Genomic DNA, 23,615 nt, shown 5'->3' with positions numbered 1-23,615 from the left:
TAGACATATGGGAAAAGTTTACTATTTTTTGTTTAATTATTAATTATTCTGATTCATATCATGTTTTTCCGACAACTAGATAGTATGATAACAATACGTGAGCATAATGACTATATGGTTCCAAGTTTTTTACTAGTTGTTCATAAATAAGCACTCACTAAATCCTTACTTACTAGAAGAAATAACATTACAAGCCTGTATTATGCAAAATTATTCATACTTTGATAATTTGATAAAGTAAAAGATGTCTAATTTCAATTTCACCACTTTCAGAAAGAAAGAATGCATGCCATCTACATATTGGTCCATATATCATTCAAAATATCGGTCATGCATGTGTCGGACAATATATCAGTCTATATCAGTCGACAATACATATGAAAACGAAACCATCTTACTAGTATTTGCCACCAAAACTCGCATTCCAGCCGGTGACTACTGATGAGCAGGTCGGGGTGGCGGCAACAGAGGAGAGGAAATTCTTTGTGGCGGTGTCTAGGGTTTTGCGCCCTGGTGCCGCCACGGAAGCGACAAGAGGGGGATGACCTAAATATATGTCAATTCGTGGTAAATATATGGCTAGCTAGCTGGTTCCATGAACCTCGGTCAAAGATATAAGGTACACGCTGCCAAAGAAACTGAAAACAGCAGTAACTCACTTCCTTCCAAAACGGAACAAAGAAGAAGAAAACGAACAATAGCAGATTAACTAGCTACTCGTCATGCAAGAAATCACTAACACATAGAACACAAAGCGCAAATACATTCATCCATCTTGATCAGGAGTAATCAACACTCACAAATTAAGGAAAAACAGGATCACTCCAAGGATCTCGACCGACAACAATTCAAGAGAATTTTTCTACATCTGCGAGAACTGGATTTGATGATCCCTTCCACTCCTCTCTATTGGGTTTGCCCAAAGATCAAGACATGAAGACGCACACGCAGAAACGATCACACAATTATTTAGTCAAGGACGCGTATCGTACCTTCTATTTTCTCTTTATTTCTTTCTCAAATCCCACGACCTTGTTACAACCTACGGCTATGCCCGCATATATATACACGGCCAACACCTAAACATACACGGACTAGTACTCACACGTGGGTAACTCCAATCCTAATAACACAAGGACTCCAACACGCAGGCTAGCTTAACAAAGAAACTAACCTGATTAAAACTCACAAACTCACCTAATCCAAGTAGAACTCAAACTCAAGATTAATTCTAACACTCTGGCCCTACTACAAACACAAACACACATAAACACATACAGAAACAATCACACGAATAAACTAGCTAGGATCGAATGAACCAATCAGTTGACATCAGGCATCGGCGAGACACGGCTGATCGAAGACGGCCGTCGAATCCTCAGTTGGCACGCGGCATGCGGAAGTAGACCGTCGGCTCGCCGTCGTCGCCGGTGTCGATGAAGATGGCCACCGCCAACGCCCTCGTCCTTGGCCTCTTGGGCGCCGGCGGGCATACTGCCGGCACCGCTGGGATCCGGCAGCCTTCCCCCGTCGATCGGCGTCCTCGGAGTCGCCGGCGCCGCCTCTTCCTCTTCAGCAGCTGGGCCGGGGCCGACCTTGAGGGGCGCGAGCTCGGCCGGCTTCTTGGTGTCCATGTGGAAGTGGAAGAGAAAATGAATTGAGGAGAAGGAAGGCGGAAATGGAGCTTAGGTCTCCGTGTGACCTGGGTCGCGTCGCGTGGGAATATATGCTACTGGAGCTAGCTAGGCTCCAGTGGGGACTGGCAGAGCGAGAGTGAGGAATATGGATGGCTGGAGCTGGAGTCTCTTGGAGTTTTGCTTCTACCTGTAACTGACGCAACGTACGTTTCTCTTGGAGCCAGCCGTGGCACAGTGGAAGCCCCCTGGAGGTCGGGTCAAAATTTGAGGAAAAAGGCCCGTGAGTAAACCGCGGATAGGGGATCCGAAGCTTAATTTGCCATGTGAAGAAGAGGAATTGGCGATCCTCAGAGGCGGCGATCACAACCAACATGAAAAGTTCTTGCGTGATTGGTCACATAAAATTGTAATATTGGATTATTATTTTTTCATGAAAATTCACCGCTCTGTAATTTTCAACTTTGGAGACTGTTGTCCACGTCTAAAATTAACTTCCTGTACTCCTACTTCAAATCACCAGAGTGAGTATTTGCTACTAGTGAACTTATTATCTCGTAACGGGACAAGTATTTGCATGAAAAGATCACACGAGGAGTAATTCACTAGTAGCAAAATCACATGGAATTCACATTTGCATGAAAAATCCTCACCTAATTCACAGCTAACTAAAATTTGTAATCAGGAACCTATATAAACATGGCATCGGTTCCAACCTATCATAGTTTGGAAAAAATTGGGAAAACACAAGTGGTAATTTCTGTCACAAGTTTGCTTAAATGGGGTAAATTTGTAAAAATTCTGTTAAGTGGGATAAAATATGTCAAAAAATGGAATTCACTCGTCAAATTATTTGCCATTAATTGTCGGAGCGCATGGCCATCGGCCGAGTTAGCATGGGAGATTGCCAACTAGTGCTTACTCCTCGCTTCAGTCTCTCGCAGAACCGTACTATAGATGCATGCCTGCATCGGCTTCCCTTCGTTGATGCCCCTTGATGACAGTGAATGCGTCGGCTGCAATATGGAATTAATCTCTGTATATAGGAGCAAATGCTGTGCTAGGTTGCCAGTGTAGACCATTACAAATTGCAAGTGTGTGTATGCTCCGTACGATCAGGGCCCTCCAAGCCCACTTTTCATGGACCAGAAGGCCCATTTTGCGCTAATATCACACGGCCCAAGTTAATATATACATACACACCGACAGTCGATCGTTTTGCTCTTTGCAATTGCAAATGCTAATTTGTTGGACTTCGCGATATACTATAGTATACAGATCATAGATCATAGATCATAATCGGCGGGCGTCCCGTATAGAAATAATTAATGAAGAAAGTTTCAGGCACCTAATCAATCGATTGGTTGAGGAGTGATCAGTGACAGCTCAACCACGAGACGGGAGGAGGCAGGGAGACGAGATGATATTTTTTATATATGGCAACTAGCATATATATAGCATACAGCACGTTTTACGAAAGTACGTGTGGTTAATTAGAGGGAGCTTAATCACCTATCGTTAATTAGGCTCTTCAACGGAAGGGAGGACAGGCTTGGATGAATGCTCCGTCGTCCAACGGCGGAAGTCGGAGGCAGCAAAGAACCAATGGTATGGCATTGGTGATGTCAAGCGGGAGAAAGTTTAAGAGAACAAAAGGCATTGGATTTTGATCTAATATATGGGTTTAAACATGTCGATTGCTTTTTGGACAAAATGTCATCCTTTCTTTTTCGCCTTCCTAATAATGATGGAAGCACAAAGCAGCTTTACAAAATAAAAACTCAAATATCTTTGTAGAGCCAAAGAGAAAGAAAGCCTTAGAGCATCTCCAGCCACGCCCCTCATTTGGCGTCCGGCCTGCCACTTTTTTAGGCCGTATGGGGGGGGCGCCGGCGGGTTTTTGTTTTTAAGGTCAAGCCGTTTCCCAGCCGGCGCCACCAAACGCCTCCCCAAAGCAAATTTTACAAATATTGCAAATTGAAACAAGCACATTTATTTGATAAGTTTTGAATCACATTTCAAACAAATTTAATCAAATTCAAGCAAATAAATAAAAAAACTAAACATTTCCTCGGAGCCTCCACAAATGATTGACCGGATCATCTTGAAGCTGCTGATGAGTACCGGCGTTGTGCAATGGATCATCGGCGAAGTAGTCGGCGTACAGCATGCAGTAGCCTTCCATCATTTGCCTCGCCTTGCTCTTACGGCGGCCCTTCCTCGATCCTCCCCTTCCCGGCGGCTCTGCATCTTCGGCGATGAGGGCAAGAAGCGACGAGATGATGAGTTGATGCTCCTGTTCGCCGCCGGAGGCAGCATCATCAGCAGCGGCGACTTCCTCGTCAAAAAGCGCGGCGAGCATCTCTTCGTCGTCCGAATCCATGGCCTTGGCAAATCGCCGAACACCTTGACGGCAAGAAGCGAGGAGGTGGCCGCTGGGTGGGCACCGAGGCGGTGCTGGAACTGGCCGGCGGTGGACGGCGGAACTGGAACTGCGGCGGCAAGGTAAGATCTATGTGGCGGCAGGTTCGGGGGTGGAAGTCGCCGGTGAGAGGAGTGGTTCCGTCGGCGATTCGGGGCAAACAGGGTGCGTTTTTGGGGTTGTGCGCGCCGCTGACAGTGCTGGCCCGCGTGGTTTTGCGCCCTAGTCGGCGCCCCCGCTCGCCCCCCCGTGGGTTGGGTTCGGCCTGGCGGCGCCGGATAAATTTCTGGGCCGCGCCGGATGAAAAAACAAATTGGGGAGGCCGGCTGGGTCGGATTTTAGACTCCGGCGCCCCCCACACCCATTTAGGGGGCCTTTAGGGGGCGCGGCTGGAGATGCTCTTAAGCTCGCCCATGTTTTTGGCGTTGGCAGCGGGCCGGCTTCTTTAACACCTTCTAATTTCAGCTCTAATGGTCAAACATATGCAGTCTTGCCCTGGCTTCCTCCTGCCCGCTAATGCCGGAAAAGGGATTGCGGCTCAGCCACGGGGGCATGCATGCTCTTTGGTAAGCACAGGAAGTGTGTAGAATAATGCGTGGAGACCCTATTGATCGGTCTGCAAATGACGGGTGCTTACCTGTCGGTGATGTAGGAATATGTCGTTAATGGGGAGGCGGCCACGTGGCCATCTTTGGACCCATCATTGACTATGCGCCTCCACTGACAAGTTGTTAGACAGTGTCTGACCGTTAGTGATAAGACGTCCACTGGCTATAAATAACCGGTACCCCATCCACTAAACCTAACCCTAAATAACTGATCAATCTCCCCCTCCTCCACCCAACCCACTATGGCATGGTTGGGGAGGTCATCCACTCTTCTCCCTCTTATCGCCACTTCACTCCTCCTTTCCGCTCTGGATCCACCTTTCAGGTTACTATGTCGCCACTGCCGATGTCTTGTGTACCTCCACGACCCGACTGTGACGCATGAACCGTGCATCAAAGGAGGAGGTCTCCACCACCCGATCGTGCCGCCTACGCCAGCAAAGGAGGACACCTCACCAACACCATGACGGCATGGTCAGGCCATCAGCTCCACGCCATGATTCGACCCGACCCGCCTCAACCATTGGATTGTGCCGTGTTGGGTTTGCCCAAAGATCAAGACATGAAGACGCACACGCAGAAACGATCACACAATTATTTGGCCAAGGCGCATATCGTGCCCTCTATTTTTTCTTTTTTTCTTTCTCAAATCCCACGATCTTGATTACAAGCTAGAGGGTTGCATGCGTATATATACACGCACAAGCCCAACACCATACGGACTACTAGTCCTACTCGAACACAACTCACGCTGAATCACACATGCACATGAAAACTACTAACTCACGCATAGACACACTCCTAATCTGATTAGGACACAAACACATGCACCTAACTAGACTCAAACTCAAGATTATCCTAACATGCGGCCACCCCATTGTAAGTGTTAGTCCCCAGCCATCGAGCTGATTGAGTCATCTAAGGTTCATTTCGATCTTCACCCTTCATATTCTTGCTTTTCACACGCTTAAAGCACCAATGAACAAGCATCGATGATGATGAGCTCGGATTGAGAAGGCATTAATTGGTGGCGACAGGGAAATAAGAAGAAAACTAGGCATTGAATCTAGATCTAGTGGTTCCAAATTGGTATCCTTCCTTTTTTGCCTTTGTAATGATGGGAGCACAAACCACCTTTATAAGAAAACTCAAATGTCTTTTTCCGAGGCAAAAAGAAACAAAGCCAAGCTCATCTAGTAGCTAGCGTTTGTGGTGACTTCTTTAACCTTGGGAATTTACCTCTAGAGCTCATACACATGCATTTAGACTTTACCTCCCTCCACGTGCAAATGCCGGGCCAAGATTGTGGTTCATCCATGAGGACATGCTCTTTGATCAGTACTCCCTTCGTTTCATAATTTTCATTTCTTGTCGAAATATTACGTGTATCTAGATACTTTTTAAGAATAGATACATCTATTTTTAGGCAAATTTGAGACAAGAATTATGAAACGGATGTAGTACATGAGAAGCGCGCATACTGCGTGGAGACCCGGCCCACATGGAAGCCCTCAAAAGGGCATAGTTGTATCGGAGATTATAACGAACATATTTTGTTTTTCCTTTTCGTTTGGGTTGCAAATGGTGGCTGGGGCTAAGCAAAAACTCAAACAACCAAAAATGTGCAAGCAACCAGAGCCAACACCTCAAAGTAAGTAGAGAAATCTTGAGGCGTGAAACAAATCTCTCTGAAGTACTCGATAAACCAGCCTCATAACTTCGGGACCAGGCCTTGGTGCAACTGCTTACCACAGAACACATGAGTTTTCGCAAAGTCGTAAGATCATCTAACTAGAAGCTGTCAAGTGCCCGAAAGGTCATAGAAGTTGGTGAACCGCGAATAGGAAAGCCTGCAACCGGAACACCGATAAATCCTCAAGAGTCTTGACAATCCGTGTTAATTTGGCCAAGTTGGTGAACGGACCGTGTATCACCCAAATCTCCTTGCTTCTAAGATGACATGTCATCAAGATAGGCAAGCCCTAACTCTCGAGGTTAAAGATGAGATACCTCTTCTGATTATTCCTCCAAGATTTAGTTAGCATGACATGAAAATTCCAGTCCTGTTCAACGAATTCGACCTGCGTACGGCACAAACACTGCCCAATCAGTCTCTAGGAAACAAACACAGAGGCTGCATGCACTACTTGCTTCTCTCCCCAGACTAGTTAATTCTATTTTGTTCGTCCTGACTCTTAAAAGTATATATAATTGTACCATACATCGTTCTCAAATATTCCATGCCAAGCCCAAATTGCTCGAGTGAATTGATGGATCATATATTTATGTACATAGACGACAAGAGTTGTGAGATGGTGTGATCACACCTCTTTTGGTGGTTTAGGCTTTGGCGGCATAACATGACAAGATGGCTAGCTTTTTGCACGGCCACATTTGCTAGCTGCCTCCTCGATCTTGTCCAATGGTAAAGCTAGCTAATAATAATACTCATTCGCAAAAAAAAGTTAATAATAATACTTGCTTCTCCTGCTCCAATTTCGTCCAACAAACGAAAAATAAGCCCTTCTTTTCTTCCCTGATTCGACCTTCCGTTGTTAGTATTTTTCTTTTCCAAATCATGTGTGAAAATCAGCATGTGTAAAATGTTACTTCCTCCGTCTAACAAAAGATGTCTTAAGTTTGTCAAAAATTTGGATATATCTAGACATGACTTAGTGTATAGATGCATTTAAATTTGGTCAAAATTGAGACATCCTTTGTTAGACGGAGGGGTTGACTAACTTATAGGTGTTTTTTGTGTTAATTATCCCTTTGTACGAGTATGTCCAGCCATTGGTTGGATGGTTAAAATGGTGGTTGTATCCTCGACCCATCATAGAGCAAACCATGTGTGTTCCGTTTAAAACGGACTATCCTTTTAGTGGCATGCTGTGGTGGTGTGCACGAGTCATGAGTGTGTGCGTCTACGATGTAATACTCCCTCCGTCCCATGCTAAGTGACTCAAATTTGTCCAAATATGAATGTATCTATGCCTAAAAACGTTTAGATACATGTCATAAAAAGTCACTTAATATGAGACGGAGGGAGTAGGTGTTTGTAAAAAAACATGATCCCAAAATTAAAACCTAACCCAACAACAATTAAATTTGCGTCTTACATAAAGAAAAAGCGAAGGCTTTGAAGTTTGACCTACGTTTTTAGATTGGAGTACAATATAGGACCGAAGTGAAGACGGCGGCGCCTTATATTCCAGTGAGCAGAAGCAAACAGTATTAGGAAACAAAACATCAACTTCTGAATTCCTCTTTTCAAAGTGCGGTGGTAGCACCTACGTACGATGCTGACTCAGATCTGATAGAGGCACTGGGGCGGCTAGAGAGGCTCTGCTGATAAGTTTTCCTCCAAACATCCATGTCATCATCCTCATTCGGCTCCAGCCCATCAGTTTCTTCCCCTCTTTCGGCGCCGGAGATATGTTAGGATAATTCATGAAATTCGCTCAACATTACCTGCCTCAAGTTTTCCATGAGAACATCTCGGTTTCTTAAAGCATTGAGGAGGAAGAGGATGATGACAGGTTGGATCGGGGCCGGTTGGTCGGTGCATTTCTTTTCTGCAAGAGGAATTTAGATCATGTGACAGGGGTCCAGCATGGCACTCTGGTCTGGCCAACTTGGTATATTTTTTTTTCCTTCTCCAAAGCAGTTGATCATGTGGAGTTTTTTTTTCTGCAGATCGCTGTCATCAGCAGCCACTTGACGGAATTGAGTATTCAGGGGGCATGCACCTCCATTCTCTGCCCCTGTGGGTTCTGCAGTCTCTAGAAATTAGCCCCCCAGTGATCAATGTCAGATTGTCAGTGACAGTGAGTGCTGTTGGGATTTCCATAATTATGGATCCAAGAAAATGAGGTCAAGAAAGAGTAGATGTGGTGTTAGTGGTGTTAATAATTGTTACTCTCGTCAGAATCACAGTAATCACTTTGGTTGAGATTCAAGAGAACAAAGAATAACGAAATTTGAACTGATATATTAACACAGTACTTTGGTAATTCCTTCACTGGAATTAACACATACCGTTGTACTACCGGAGGCGAAGTTACTTCATCCTGTCCCTCTTTTCACATGATTTGACTCAGCGAAACTTTTGATGGCCCCAAGAAAGAATTGGCCAGATCCGTCATTCACTTGAATTCCCTTCCCAGTGCATTGTGAGGTAAGCTGGACACAACCTTTCTGTGGCACCTTTCGCCATTGCAAACCAAAGTTGAATGTGACAAAAGATCCAATTGCTGCCTAACCGGTAGGAGAAAATCTGCACCTGAAGGGACATCACAAAGGCAATCAATCATGAATGTTATATATGTATTATGTAAAAGACAAGCAACCAAAATAAAAGAGCAGACAATAGAATTTTTACACTGGAAATGATTCTCTTATTTTGAGCTGCACTCTTATGGGCAAAAAAGAATGAGATACAAGGATCCAAGAACAATACCTCTTGATCAATTATGTACCCAATAATTTCTCACGGAGAAAGGTTCTGTGGGTCCAGCAATGCAAGACTGTAAACACGCTGGTCCAGCTACCACTACGATGTGCCTCATGTACCAGTTGGCATTTTGGCACGTAATGCTAAGCTTCCATGTTCACTGATTTGCCATTTCAGGAACAATTTCTCCTGCTTAATCAGATAGTGGCTAAAGCAAGTATCAACTCCCTGTCAAGAGCACACTGTCAGTCTGTCACTGCTTTCCTAACCGCTGCTCAGCAATAGAAAACATATTGACAGAGGGAAGGTCGGTATATAAGCCACCAGCTTTCCAAGCACCAGCAAGACTTTTATGTAAAGCAGCCTCTCTTTCTCGCTCTCTTCACTTCTTCTTTCTTTCTTTCTTATTTTTTCACTTTCTTTTCTTCTTCCCATCCTGATCTAGTGATCTGGAGCAATGGACACAGAAGAGGAAGCACGAGAAGCAGCAAATGGGAAGGTAAGCAATGGCTCCTTGTAATCTCTGAGGTTTTCTTGCAGCACTTGGTTGCTCTTGTTTCCATTGCATGCATACTTCAGTGCTGCAGAAGCCAGCTGCATACTGAGGAGCATATTTGCAAGATTTCAGCACACTCTGGCTAGTTTGCAAGAACAAGCATCATTGCTCCTTGCTTCTCGTTCCATGATCTCTTTGTGTTAAGTCCGCTCGTAGTGTCTATTGAAGGTTAGCCATGAAATAAGCTGTGTGTGTTCAAATGAGACTGCATACATATTTCTAAACACATGATCTTCAGAATCAAAGCAGGCGTACTCAAATAGTGCAACAAGTCAGACTAAACTAAATGAGTAATCAAGTTAGCTTTGATTTATAAACTGAACTAACTTTCCAGATTTTATCATTTTGCACACTTGATACAAAAAGATGGCATGCAAAGTACAGGGATCAAGACTAAAGAGAGAACTTGGTGGGAAAAAGAAATTAGAGTTAGATTTGAATAGGCTATTTATGGCAAGTATCAGTCCTGCTCTGTTCTTTCAACTGTTGACCAAAAAATTCACAGCCAACAGTCCAGTACCCTCTTTCCCCCAACTTCGTAATTATTTCCTGAACTTGGTGAAAAGGTAAATTAGCATACACTGACGCTCAATATTGAAAAAATAATATTAGCCAAAACTCTGAAGGTAGCAGCTAGATACTGTACTGTTCTACAGCTCTGCTTATCTATGATTTGTTAAGGATTTGAGTGAATAATTATGACCAGAAGGTTAACATTTATCGAAAAATGAAGGTTACAATGTGAACTGTCAAGTCTGTTGAGTACTTCCGAGTGACTAAGGCATGAACTGACCGAAGTTTCCTTAAGAAACACAGAAGCATATAATTGCAACACTAATCCACTCAATAAAAGTGCGCCATATTCATGATGCTCCTTGATCCATGTAAACAACTAGTCAAGGCTCTTAGAGAGTCACAAGACACAAGGTTTTCCAGTTAGGATCACATGCCAGTCTCTGGATTATAATCTTAAGCTAAGACTTCAGTAGGTTTTGCTACCTCTCGGCGTTGGCATGTGGCATTGTCATTTTAGTTAACAAGTCAGACTGTTCTCTGTTGACCAGTTTGCTAAAGAGTACAGTAACCAATTACATGCGCTGAACCTGCATGTCTCATTCATTAGTAAGACATGATTAGCCAAGGGGAAATCCTTGCGGCCATGCAGGATGTCATTTTCTAGTGCTGTAGTACCTTTTGTATGAATTATAAATCAAAGCGGGACAATGCCAAAGTTGTACTGGATCTAAGAATGTTACTGTTCATCACATTCATTTTCCATCTCTTCTTGTAATCATGACAATCCAGTGTTCCATGCAGTGTACTTTGATTTAAATGTTGGATTTACCTGTTCATTTCTCAGGAAGTTCAAGTGGAAGCTGTGGATCTAGCAACAGCCCATTTGCCGCACCTAGACAGCAAGCTTTCATCTCATAAGGTGGAGATCAAGGACGAGGCAAAACTAATGGATTCAACTGAAGGAATATTGACGGTTTCAGAGGATCAAGTTTTAGAGAAAGCACCCTCTGTAGTTGAAATTCCTCCAGAACATACTCCAAATGGTACGCCATCGTCTCTGAATGGCCATATGGACGAAGAGAAGATTTCAGATGAAAAGCTGCAAGCAAATGAACAGAAAGAAGAGCGAGTAGAAGCTTCACCAGACAGAATAAGCACCGACCAGAGCAACAATAGTAATGGCGGAGAGGAAGATGATTCTTTAGGCCATGGTGAGAGCACTACAGAAGATACTAACCTTCTGAAACATGAGAATGAAGAGCACCAGGAACATGATCAACAAGATTTAGAAGGTGATGTAACGGATGAAAAGATGGGGCACAAAGACACACTGAAAACTGACAATGATGTTGAGGCAACAATTGATGCTCCACAAGGCCAGAATCTGGAATCAGCAAGAGCAACCGAGGACAGACAACCTGCAAACATGCCATGTATTCCTGGTGACGAGGTTGTACCTGAAGCACCTGTTGGAGTCCAAACTTCTGTGGACCCTAATGTTGAAGATTCTGATGCCCTTCCAGATACTAGTGATGGAAACATGGAAACAGTTGAACTGGCCAAAGTGGACAAAGAGAGCTGCCCAGAAGATGAAGATATTGCAGAACATACAAATGAGAGTGTCAAACTAGAAGATCAACCGAGTAAGCAAACTGATGATGTGGATGCAGACGTTGTACAGGAAGACATACATGCAAGCAAAAACATTGATGTGCCAGAAGATATGTCTAAAACTGAGCAAGCTGATGAGTTGATGAATGGTGATCAAGAAGTGCTGAATCAAGAATCGTCTGAAGAAACCAGTGACCCTGTGTGTGAAAAAACTGAAGAAAATTCCTGTGAGGGCAATATGGCCACTTCTGAGGAGACAACTCCAGAACATGATGCGACGACAAGGGAGCCAGCTCTCGATATTCAAGAAATGCAGAACCAAGAATCAGTGGAAGAAATGCCAGATGCCAAAGAAGTTGATACTGAGAAAACAATGCAACAAAGTAGTGTTGCTTTTGAGGAGGCAGTTCCAAAAGATGATGTGGCAACCACCAAACCAAGTTCTGACACTCAACATGTAAATGTGGAATCAGAAGAAATCAAGGGTCTTGAAGATGCCAAAGATGAGCAAACCTCTGATCAAAGCAATGTGCCTTTTGCTGAAGATGCAGTTCAAGACAAGGAAGTATCACCAACTGTGCCAACAGAAGATACACAAGAAGTGCAAGGGTTGGAAGACGAAGAAACTAAGTGCCCTGGAACTGTTGAAATTGAAGCTTCAAATCAAACGCATGCTGAAGAAGACGGTATAGCAGCAAGTGAACCCCATGTGACAGAATTAAAAGAAGAGGTGAAGGACACTGAAGCCACCGAAACTCAAGAAATCCCTCACCTAAGTCATGCTGCTCCTTCAGAGGAACTAGTAACACAAGATAATTCTGCGGCAATTGAGCCACATAATGATGATATCCAGCAAAACCTGGAGCAAGGTTTAGTTGAAGTCAAGGACACGGGGGCTCCTGAGACTCAAGGAATCTGCCAAGAAAGAACTATTTCTGCTTCCGAGGAGGACACGGTAGAAGATGATGTAACAGCAGAAGGACCAACCTGTGATGCTCGGGAGGTAAAGAATGTAGAATCAGCAGAAGAAATAAAGGACAACACAGCTGAGAATATCGTAGAAGCCTCTAATGTGCCAACTGTTGAAGAGGCAGATCAAGAAATCAATGAGCTAAGAAGAGAGGATATTTCTGAACAGAAAATGCAGGGCCTTGAGCCAGAAGAAATCAAGAACACTGGACTTGTTGAAACTGAAGAAGCTTCTGATCAAGGGCATGCTGCTCTCTTCAGTGATCCAGCTCAAGAAGATGTTGTACCAAGAGAGCTGCTGAAGACTGAGTCAACAGTAGAAGTAAAGGAAGCTGAAGCCAGTAAAACCAAAGCAATCCCCCAGGAAAGCCATGTTTCTGTTTCCGAGGAGCCTGCTTCAGAAGAAAATATAAAAGCAAGTGATTCAACTTGTGATACTCAACACGTAAACATTGTACAACTAGCAGAACATACTGAGGGCAACAAAGATACCAGAACTGAAGAAGTCTGTGACCAAACAAATGTAGTTTTTGTCGGGGAGGCAGCTCAAGGGACCAATGACCTTCCAAGTGAGCCAATTGCTGATATGCAATTGGTCCAAGGGGTAGAATCAGAAGAAGAGAAGAATGCTGAACTTACTGATAACAAAGAAGTGCATAATGAAGAGCCAACTCAAGAAGATAACCTAACCACGAGTGAGTTGCTTGTGATGGAACCGGCAGAAGCAAGCAGTAATGAGGCCACCGAAGGTCAATTAGTGCCTCAAAGTAATGTTACTCAGTTGGAGGACCAAGAAACAGAAGAAAATCGGATAGTGGGTGAAACACTCCAGGAACCAGAACCTGATGAAGAACTGAAGGAAACTGAGGCCACTGAACCTACTTCAGAAGAGTCTGTTCCAGAAGGTGTAACAGCAAAAGAACCAGCTTCTGATAACAAGGAAGTACATAATGAAGAGCCAGAACTAATAAAGGAACATGATGATGAGAAAACTGAAGAAATTTCCAACCAAAACAATGGAACTATTGTTGGCGAGACAGCTCAAGAAAACAAGTTACTAGCAAGTGACTCAAACAATGATGTACAAGCAAGGGAGCTCAAAGAAATCGGGGACACTGAAGACGTTGGATCTGAAGAGGCTTGCCATCAAACGCATGCTGAAGAAAGATTGGCATCAAATGAGCCAGAGATAACAGAACCATCAGCACAGATGACTGGCGTTGAAGCCACCAGACCTGAACCAATACTCCATGAAAGTAACGTTGTTAGTCAAGAGGAAATAATTCAACAACGTCAGGAGCAAGAATCAGTTGAATTTAGAAACATTGAAGATACTGAACCTCAAGGACTCTCCACATCTGTTGGCTCTACTTCTGATCAGTCCACACCAGAAGATAACTTGGCAACAGAACCAAATCCTGATACTCAAGCAGAGAATTTAGAACCAGCAACAGTAACCGAGGATACTGAAGATGTGAAAAGCAATGTTGGTGTTGATGAAGAGAAAACTCCAGAAGAACACGTACAGGCATTTGAGGCAACTGTTGATATGGTAGCAGTGGAGGAGCCAAAACTAGAAGACACCAAGAATACTGAGCCTGTTATGAAGTATGACAATATAACAGCAAATGACCTGCCAGCAGAAGAGGTTAAGGACACTGAAGCCATGGAGATTCGAGAAATTCATAAGGAGGACAGTGGTGCAAATATTGGTGATCTTCTTGAAGATGCAAAAAGTAATGTTGGTCTAGCAGAAGAGGCAACTTCTGATGAAAATGTACCAGCAACTGAGGCAACTTCTGATGAACATGTACCAGCAACTGAGGCAACTGTTGATATACCACCGGCGCAGAAGCCAGAAGAGATCAAGAATATTGAACCTGTTGAAGTAGAAGACAATATTACAGCCACTGACCAGCCAGCAGAAGAGGTGAATGAGAATGAAGCCATGGAAACTGAAGCAATCCCTCATGAGATCATTGATGCAAACATCAGTGAGCTCACCGAAGATGTGAACCACAATGTTGCTCTTGCAGACGAGACAGCTCCTGAAGATAGTGTACTTGCAACTGACGGGAATATTGATATACCAGAGGAGCAAGAACCAAAACTAGAAGAGATCAAGAATACTGAACCTGCTGAAGTGGAAAGTAATATAATAGCAACTGACCTCCCAGCAGAAGAAGTGACAGACACTGAAGCCATGAAAACTGAAGCAACCCCTCATGAGAGCACTGATGCAAACAGCAGAGAGCTCACCGAAGATGTGAAAAGCAATGCTGCTCTTGCAGACGAAGCAGCTCCTGAAGAACATGCACAAGCAACAGAGGCAACTGCTTATATACCACAAGCACAAGAGCCACAACTGGAAGAGATGAAGAATACTGAACCTGTTGAAATGGAGAATAATATAGCAGCAAGTGACCTGCCAGCAGAAGAGATGAAGGACACTGAAGCCATGGAAATTGAAGCAATCCCTCATGAGGGCACTGACGAAGACATCAACGAGCTCACCAAAAATGTGAAAAGCAATGTTGCTCTTCCAGACGAGGCAGCTTCTGATGAACATGTACTGGCAACAGAGGCAACAGTTGATATACCAACAGTGCAGAAGCCAGAAGAGATCAAGAATGTTGAAGTGGAAGATAATATAACAGCAAGTGACCAGCCAGCAGAAGAGGTGAAGGACACTGATGCCAAGGAAACTGAAGCAATCCCTCATGAGATCACTGATGCAAAGATCACCGAAGATGTGAAAAGCAATGATGGTCTTGCAGACGAGACAGCTCCTGAAGAGTCTGTACTTGCATCTGAGGGAAATATTGATACACCACGAGTGCAAGAACCAGAACCAGAAGAGATCAAGAATACTGAACCTGTTGAAGTGAAAGGTAATATAACAGCAAGTGACATGCCAGAGGAAGAAGTCACAGACACTGAAGCCATGGAAACCAAAACAACTCCTCATGAGAGCATTGATGCAAACATCAGCGAGCACACCGAAGATGTTAAAGGCAATGCTGCTCTTGCAGACGAGGCAGCTCCTGAAGAACAAACTGAGGCAACTGCAGATATACTACGCGCACAGGAGCCAGAACTAGAAGAGATCAAGAATACTGAACCTGTTGAAATGGAGGATAATATAACAGCAAGTGACCTGCCAGTGGAAGAGATGAAGGACACTGAAGCCATGGAAACTGAAGCAATCCCTCGTGAGAGCACTGATGAAAACATCAACGAGCTCATTGAAGATGTGAAAAGCAATGCTGTTCTTGCAGACGAGTCAACTGTTGATATACCACCAGCACAGGAGCCAGAACTAGAAGAGATCAAGAATACTGAACCTGTTAAGGCAGAAGATAATATAACAGCAAATGACCTTCCAGCAGAAGAGATACAAGACACGGAAGCCGTGGGGGCTGAAAAAATCCCTCAGGAGAGCGCTGCTGCAAGCATTCAGGAACACAACGAAAATACTATTTTGACAGCAAATGCACCACTTGCTGATATTCAAACTAATAATACCACTACAGAGACAAATTTGGAAGCACAGGAGGACGAATCAGCAGAAGAAGTAGAAGACATTAAAGTTATGGAAACTGAACAGATATCTTTACAAGATAATATCACCACTACTAAGAATGCAGCTCAAGAAAGCAGTGAACTTGTAAAGAATGGTGCCACCCTCGAAGAACCAACTGCAGAAGACAATGCTGCAAATGAAATTGACGCATCTGCTGATGCTAAACAAGAGTATGGAGAAGAATTATCGGAAGGAAACAAAGATATGGATGACAATGAAGCTGGAGAGGCCTCCCGTCAAAGCCAAGATGCTGGTTTAGAGCCAGGTTCAGAAAGTAATATAGCAACAATTCAGCCAACATCTGACATTCAGCCAGCAAGTGAAGCAGAAGAAATAATGAGCACCGAAGCCATCAATAATGAAGAAATTTCCTGTCAAGAAACAGAACTTGCTATTTTGGAGGATCCATCTCCCATAGATAAAGGAACAGCAGCAAAAGAACAGCCTGTGGAGTCAAACGAAGAAAAGGTATTCGCAATTAACCATCTTTCATCTATCTGGCATATTTACCATTTACCTCATTTAGGATACATGTTAGATAACAACACATGTAAGCATGGCTAAACTTGTTCAAAACTCCTAAATATTTGGAAACACTATATTTGGCTCGTTTTAAGTAGGTGCATCACTCATTTTGGTTGAATTGAATAATCTCGATACATCCAATTTCATCTCAACATTGTATCTAGCAATAAAATTGTAAATACTGTATATTAGTATCAGATTTGTAGGTTGACTACTATCATTGTCTAACATGAAGGTGTGTCCAGAAAGAAAACAAGATTTAAACCAGTGGTGCCAAGCTCTTTATTTGAATTAATACCTGAAGTTTGAACATACAGGCTCAGCACCAGCTGCAAAGTGAACTGTAAAGTTAATTGAACAACAAAACAAAAACATATGTCTTGCCACATCGAGGGAAATTGCACTACAATCAAAGTTGTAAAGTGCAAATAGATTGAAGTATTGTACTTTAAAAGCATTCCATTTAAGACCAAAACTAGTCATGTGAATTTGAGCATAGTCGCAGGACAACTCACTACTGCATTTTATACAGGGCCAATCATCTGACTTGGATGAAAAAACTGCCTTTACAACTCAGAAAGGTGAGAGCGCTACTGAGGAAGATGATACCCAAATTTCTGCTGAAGATACAAGACAAGTCACTGCAGAAGCATCCCAAGATTCAGTTGAAAATGATGCACCAGATGTTGCAGAGAAGGATGATGCAATGAAAAGTGGTGATCATACTGATGATCAAGATAACAAGCAGCATCACGATGTAGTACTTCAAATGCAAGTTTGCGAGCGAGCGATGGATGCTTTAGCCACTGAGCAGCAAGATGAGGCAATACAAAATGTTAATTTGGATCAGCATCAGAAGGAAGATGAGGAGATTGAAAAGCAAACGGAAGAAATTCAGACAGTCGAACAGAAAGACAATATGGCTGATTTCACAACAGAGCCACTACTGGAGCCACAGAGTACTGAAATTAGCACCACAGATAGGAAAGAGGACACTGATGTGTTTCAGGTGAAGCTCTCTAAAACTCAATGCATTTTTTAATTTATCTCCAAACTTTTTTCCGACATTTTTCCTGTTCAATGACTGTACAGGCTGAACAAATAGAGACAGTGGCAACTGAAATGCTCGAGAATAAGCAAACCCTACATATACCCAAGGACTATATCCCAAGTATTACAGGTGCAAAGGTTGAAAACTCCAAAGAAATAAAAGGTACTGAAGAAGAAGATGCGGCCAACAACGCTGGTTCCTTATATGCTGATGCTGAAAACTATAATGAAGATGAGCAGGAAAATACAGAAAAAGATGCACAAGTACAACAAACTTGTACTGATGAACAGGATGAAACATCTGATGAAACTATAAATGAGGAGGTATGTTCAAATTACTACTGATGTGGTATGAGAAATTTAGATAAGTTCTTGTTTTGTTAATAACGTCTGTGCTGGACGGTTCGACCTCACAAGTTCAAAAATGAAACTGCTAGTAAGGCTCCCCTCTACTGTTCCAAGAAACACTAATTCTCTAGGTTAGTGTACAGATTATTATTTTGAAAATTTTGAAGAAGAAGAATTTTCTCCACATACATGGTATCACCCTGAACGTAATTTGATTGATTGGCAAGCTTTTTTTTTCAAGAATTATCGCCCCCATCTTATGACAATCCAAGCACCAATACCTAGTGACCTACTACTCCTAGCAACATTGAATTATTTCATGGGCTCACCATTAAGTAAACATATGATAATGATCTATACAGAGATCACAATGGCAAGCACCATCATATGTTACGGAGCTGAAAACGCAGCAGTGATGATTAGGTGAAAACCTCGCATTGGTCATGCTAAAAACAGTATATATTGTATTCATCTTGTAGTTGGACATGGTTTGGCATCACCCATTGAGAAAGATCTTCCAAAAACATCTGACCCTGCTCCTTCAAATGAAGAAATGCTAGAGAATGTAAGAATTATTTAAGTGATTACTATCCAGTATCCATGTATAATTTGAAAATAATAAACATGAATTTTCAGTCTTCAAGATAACTATTTCAAAGGTGAATCATCTCCTTTCAAAAAGTCCCCTCTTCTTCAAAAAACACAGACAAGACTCACATAAGGAAAATCAGAATAAGATAACAATAACACGGAGTTGTACAGGAAATACAGCATAGCAATATAATGAAGAGACGTGAGCTTGAGCTTTGTAGCCTGTACAAAAATAAATCCACTCCACAGCATCTGCATCTGCAATTTCAGTGGTAGTTATCATCACTAAGAAATATTTTCCCAGTTTCCACCGATGGTTGTGTGCCTCTTGAGAGTAGCTTGTTTCTAAATCTGCGGTTCATGAAACAAAGATATTGGTCACTCTCCATCTACATATTTAATGCTATCATAATGATCAGCAAAATGAGCAATCATATTTGTTGTGCAGAATCATGCAGTGATTCCTAAGAATGTTGAATCCGGAGTGCACAGAGAGGAGAAAGAATGCAAAAACATGGTCAATGATGATGAGCAGGCCATTCAACCATCAGAGAAAGAGGTCACTGATGAAGTGGAAGAAAAGCAAGAAATGCAAAATGAAGACGTCAATGTTCATCATGACGAATTTCAGACCAAACCTGAAGATGAAGAAGCACCTGAAATGCATCCCAATAAATCACCATACAGTGCAGATATCAAAATGCATGATATCATGAGTCCCTATGCAGAAACGGTACATGGAAGGACAGATGCAGAGCCCACAGAAATTGAAGAGAAGGAAGAAAACAAGGGATTCAATTCCATTTCAGAATATTCTGTAGAAACATCTAAACAGAATGATGTTGAACAGGACTTAAGCATTCATCAAAAGGTCAGTACCCATACTCTTAACGAGCCCATGTGGCCAGATTCTGGCTAAATCTGCCCTTGATAAGATTTTATAGTACAAAAAATAAGCGGGAAAAAAATTCTGCCATTCAGGTTGCAGAGGAAAAGTTGGCAGCAGAGCACAATGGAGCAGAAGCTGAAAATGACTCAAAGGAGGAAATGAAGACTGGCTATGCAGCACTCACTGAAGTGGTAAAATTCAATGAAGCTATATACGATGAGGTCAGTAGTTAAATTCCTTACATATTATTAATTTACATACAAATATTCTTTCTAAGCTATTTATACTTTGCCAATTTAGGCTAGCGGAGCTGATGAGCCACCATCTGATGAAAATCTCGAGACCTTTGAGGACAACAGAAGGAGTCTTGAGGCTTCATCTGTAGTTGCAGCATCCGGAGAAACTGCGAGTGAAGAAGAGGAACATCATAAGCTTGCTCTTCCTGCACACACTACACTGGATGGAAACACAACTGAACAGGCATCTGGCTTAGAGGAGACAGAAAGAGGGATGTTGTCTCCAGAGAAGCCATTCCCCACTGAAAAACCAGAAGAGCTTGAAGAGACTCAAATGGCCAAAGAACAAGATGAAGAGGACATACATGAGCAAGAAATTGGTGGTACAGAGAAAGAAGAAAAGGAAAGTGATTTGCCTGTCTCACATTTTCTGATGAACCTGATAATGGGAAAAGAGAACAATGATCCAGATGGAAATACATTTGAGGCTGAAAAGAAGCAAGAAGAAACCACAAAAGATGACAGTGGTTTGATCACCTCTCAACAGGAAGAAAGCTTGGTACCAATTCCTACAGAAAATAAGGTAGATGAAAAATCCATCGGTGAACAAGAAAAACAGAATCTAGAAATAGTCTCTGAAGAAACACATGATGTCAAGCTGGAAACTGGTGAAGAGCTCAGCAGGAACACTCATGATTTGGAATCACCGGTATGCCAAAATAATCCCCATGATGAATCTATTGAACTGGTACCTGGTGAGGCAGCTGGCCTGGTTACAGAGATCAAAAGTAGGGACCTCAAGCTGGGTGAAAAGGCAACTGATTCTGTTTGTCAGGAACACGTGGAAGCCACAGCAGATATTGAAGAAGGAAGCTTGAAGAGCACACTTGATGATTCAACAAGTCCAAAGACTTCTCAAGAGCATACATTAGAGGAAGGAAGAACAGACCTCCAGCATGAGTCTTTGCCTGAAAATAGAAGTTCTGAAGTGGCTGACCAAACACTATTGTCAACAGAACTAGATATGGGTGATGAAAAGAAATTTTCTAATGACACTGACGATCTTGAAAGTCCTCTCAGCACAAGAAGAGAAGGGTCCGCTGTCATTGGGGAAAAACTGGAGAATGAAGTAGACAAGGAAGAAGAGAATCAGCATACAACCACAGGTGGAGCTACTGAAGAACAGATAGAAATTTTGCACGACAATTCACAGAAAGGCACAGGTTCTGAAGAAACATCTGATAAGCAGACGCCCAAAATAACTGAACCAGCTAGTGGCACTGAGATAAGTTTGGTTCATGAAAAGAAGATTTCTGCAGGCTCAGAATGCATGGATGAAAAGCAAAACCATAAGTTCTCAAACAATGTAATAGACAACTCTGAGAAAGCTTTGGAAATTCAGTCAGATAGTCCAAGCATGCACATGAACCAAGACAAGAAAGATGAATCTGCTGACAACCAGATTGTGGAGAAGAACTTGCTAGACAAGACGGAAGAACCTAATTTGCAGGAACAGGAAACTGGTATTGCACAAAAAAATCCTAAAAAATCTGATGAAGGTGATCAGAATTTCTTGACCATAAGAGAGCCTATGATCCAAGAAGACAATGTGAATAGAACAGTCGAAAGCCATGTGAAAACAGTGGACACAATATCCAATGAAGAGCAAGGAACATTTAATTCACAGGTTCAGGCACGTGATCTCGATTTGGTTTCACCAAAAGAAGCTCATGAGGCTGAAGAAAATTTTGTGGAGATGGCAAGGCCAACATTCAGCACAGATGAAGAACAAAGTCTAAAGAAAGCTGAATCAAATGAAGAGAAAACTTGTGACAAGAAGACACAGGATGAAGAGGAAGCTAAGAATTTCACCGATGATGTGACCCTGAAAACTGAAGAACAGGTAGCAGTACAAAAGGCGTCGCATAACCAGAAACATGATCTCGATGCGATTTCACCAAAAGAAGCTCCTGCGACTGAAGAAAATTTTGTGGACATAAAAAAGGAAGAATTCAGCACAGATGAAGAGCAAAGTCCAAAGAAAGATGGATCAAATATGGCAGAAGAGAAGAGTTATGACGAGAGGACAAAGAGTGATGAGGAAGCCAAGAATTTCACTGATGAAGGAGCAATGAAAGTTGAAGAACGAGAAGCAGGACAGAAGGCATCACCTAAAAAACATAATATCTTGTCTGGTGTTGGATCAAAGGTAAAGCACCAACTAGCAAAAGTGAAGAAAGCTATCATAGGCAAGCCTGGGCATACAAAATCTGAATCACCAAAATCCTAAAACTGCATTCACCTTAGAGCATGTATATTTTTATTGCCATTTGTAATTTGTAAGCTATTTATTTGAGTTGTAGAATGCCGTGATGAAACTTCAAGGTTTCTCTATGGCCACCACATTGTGTTGTGATATTGAAGATGATTGTAAATATAGATAGTGTGTAAATCAAAATTTGGTGATTGTTTGATGAACTTTGAGTTTGAGGTATAACTGGGTATAATATGAGAATGTCAGACTGTTTGCTTCTTCTTCACTTGATATGTACGTGCCTTTTGATGGTCATCATGCAACATACTTTGTCTTACCTCCTAAAACCATGTGTGGTTCCACTGAGTTTTGCTATTCTGGCCGTTGTGATCTTAAGTGATTTAAAGAAATTGCTGGAAGGAACATGCAATGCCAATCCGACCATGCTAAAACATGGTAGAAAACTAGAATGCAATAACTGGACATTACGTGCTGCAGTAACTATAAGCCTATAAGTCAGGCAGAATGAGAAGGGCAGATAAATAAAAACAAGGAAAGCACAACTGTAGACTCATGAACAAGAAGATTGTACTTGTGTTGTTCAACCATGTATACAAATGGGATGAGCAAAATTAAGTTTAAGGAGATCGAAAACAGTAAAGACCAAACCTGAGGTTATGCGATGGTGAAGATCTCCGGTTGACACTCCAATGGTGTGCTAAACCTTTCCTCTTTGTAGTGCTCTACCATGCCACCGGTTCGCCGTAAGAAGCAACTTTCGCAGTCACCACAGTGTGCACCAGACCATCCCGCCAAGCGGGTCTGTCTGTTCCTTGGCCCACCACTACATCCATTCCTGCCCCGTGGTAGCCGCGCAAGCAGTGCTCCATCCCGAATCAGATAGCCATCCTCGGTGGGCATCAGGAAATTCACAGCGGAGGTGGACGAGCGTAGAGCAGGTGGTGGGCATTCCGGCTAGACAACAAACAAACAGCGCATTGAACAAGGCAATGCGGTCACCCACCGCCGACATTACTCGCTCTTCATCGGGGGACGGTGCCTGTGCCCTCCTTATGCAATCTGATGATGGCCAAGCTCCCACTCTGAGAAATCACCACCTTGCCTGCCGGCGAGAAGCAAATTGGAGATCGCAGACGAAACCATCCCCTGTCGCGCGCGCCCTGCCAGATGGAGAATCCAAGCCTCTGATTCTTCCACCCGCGGTGCTCAGAGGAGCTCGGATCCATGGGGCTCGGTCGGCGGAGGTGGACGAGCGTCGAACAGGTTGCGGGCTTGGCGTGGAGGCCACGCACGGTCGGGCGGGAATGGGCCTGGCTACCGGCCGGTTCAGCCTTCGCACCGTCCTCTTC

The 23,615-nt window shown here is 43.0% G+C and overlaps 1 protein-coding gene across 1 annotated transcript; it reads left to right on the top strand.

Annotated features, from left to right (window-relative positions):
- Window positions 1-9,452: 9,452 nt before the first annotated feature.
- On the top strand, window positions 9,453-22,531 carry LOC100833395 (titin). The gene is made up of 8 exons (XM_024460760.1): window positions 9,453-9,471; window positions 9,563-9,616; window positions 11,034-16,820; window positions 17,410-17,886; window positions 17,970-18,251; window positions 19,315-19,737; window positions 19,848-19,976; window positions 20,056-22,531. The coding sequence occupies exons 2-8, from the start codon at window positions 9,575-9,577 to the stop codon at window positions 22,279-22,281; spliced, it is 9,366 nt and encodes a 3,121-aa protein (XP_024316528.1). The 5' UTR covers window positions 9,453-9,471; window positions 9,563-9,574; the 3' UTR covers window positions 22,282-22,531.
- Window positions 22,532-23,615: the final 1,084 nt, after the last annotated feature.

The sequence above is a fragment of the Brachypodium distachyon genome, chromosome 3 (genome assembly GCF_000005505.3).
Source record: "Brachypodium distachyon strain Bd21 chromosome 3, Brachypodium_distachyon_v3.0, whole genome shotgun sequence".
NCBI classification, from domain to species: Eukaryota; Viridiplantae; Streptophyta; class Magnoliopsida; order Poales; family Poaceae; genus Brachypodium; species Brachypodium distachyon.
Note: the sequence above shows the minus strand (reverse complement) of the source record. Positions and strands in the feature narration are given on the sequence as shown.

Excerpts from the sequence above, each read along its gene's own strand:
- LOC100833395 (XM_024460760.1), top strand. The coding sequence starts at position 9,575 with ATGGACACAGAAGAGGAAGCACGAGAAGCAGCAAATGGGAAG. Across the intron at positions 17,887-17,969 it reads AGGACACTGATGTGTTTCAG|GCTGAACAAATAGAGACAGT; the intron begins GTGAAGCTCTCT and ends ATGACTGTACAG. Across the intron at positions 19,738-19,847 it reads ACTTAAGCATTCATCAAAAG|GTTGCAGAGGAAAAGTTGGC; the intron begins GTCAGTACCCAT and ends TCTGCCATTCAG.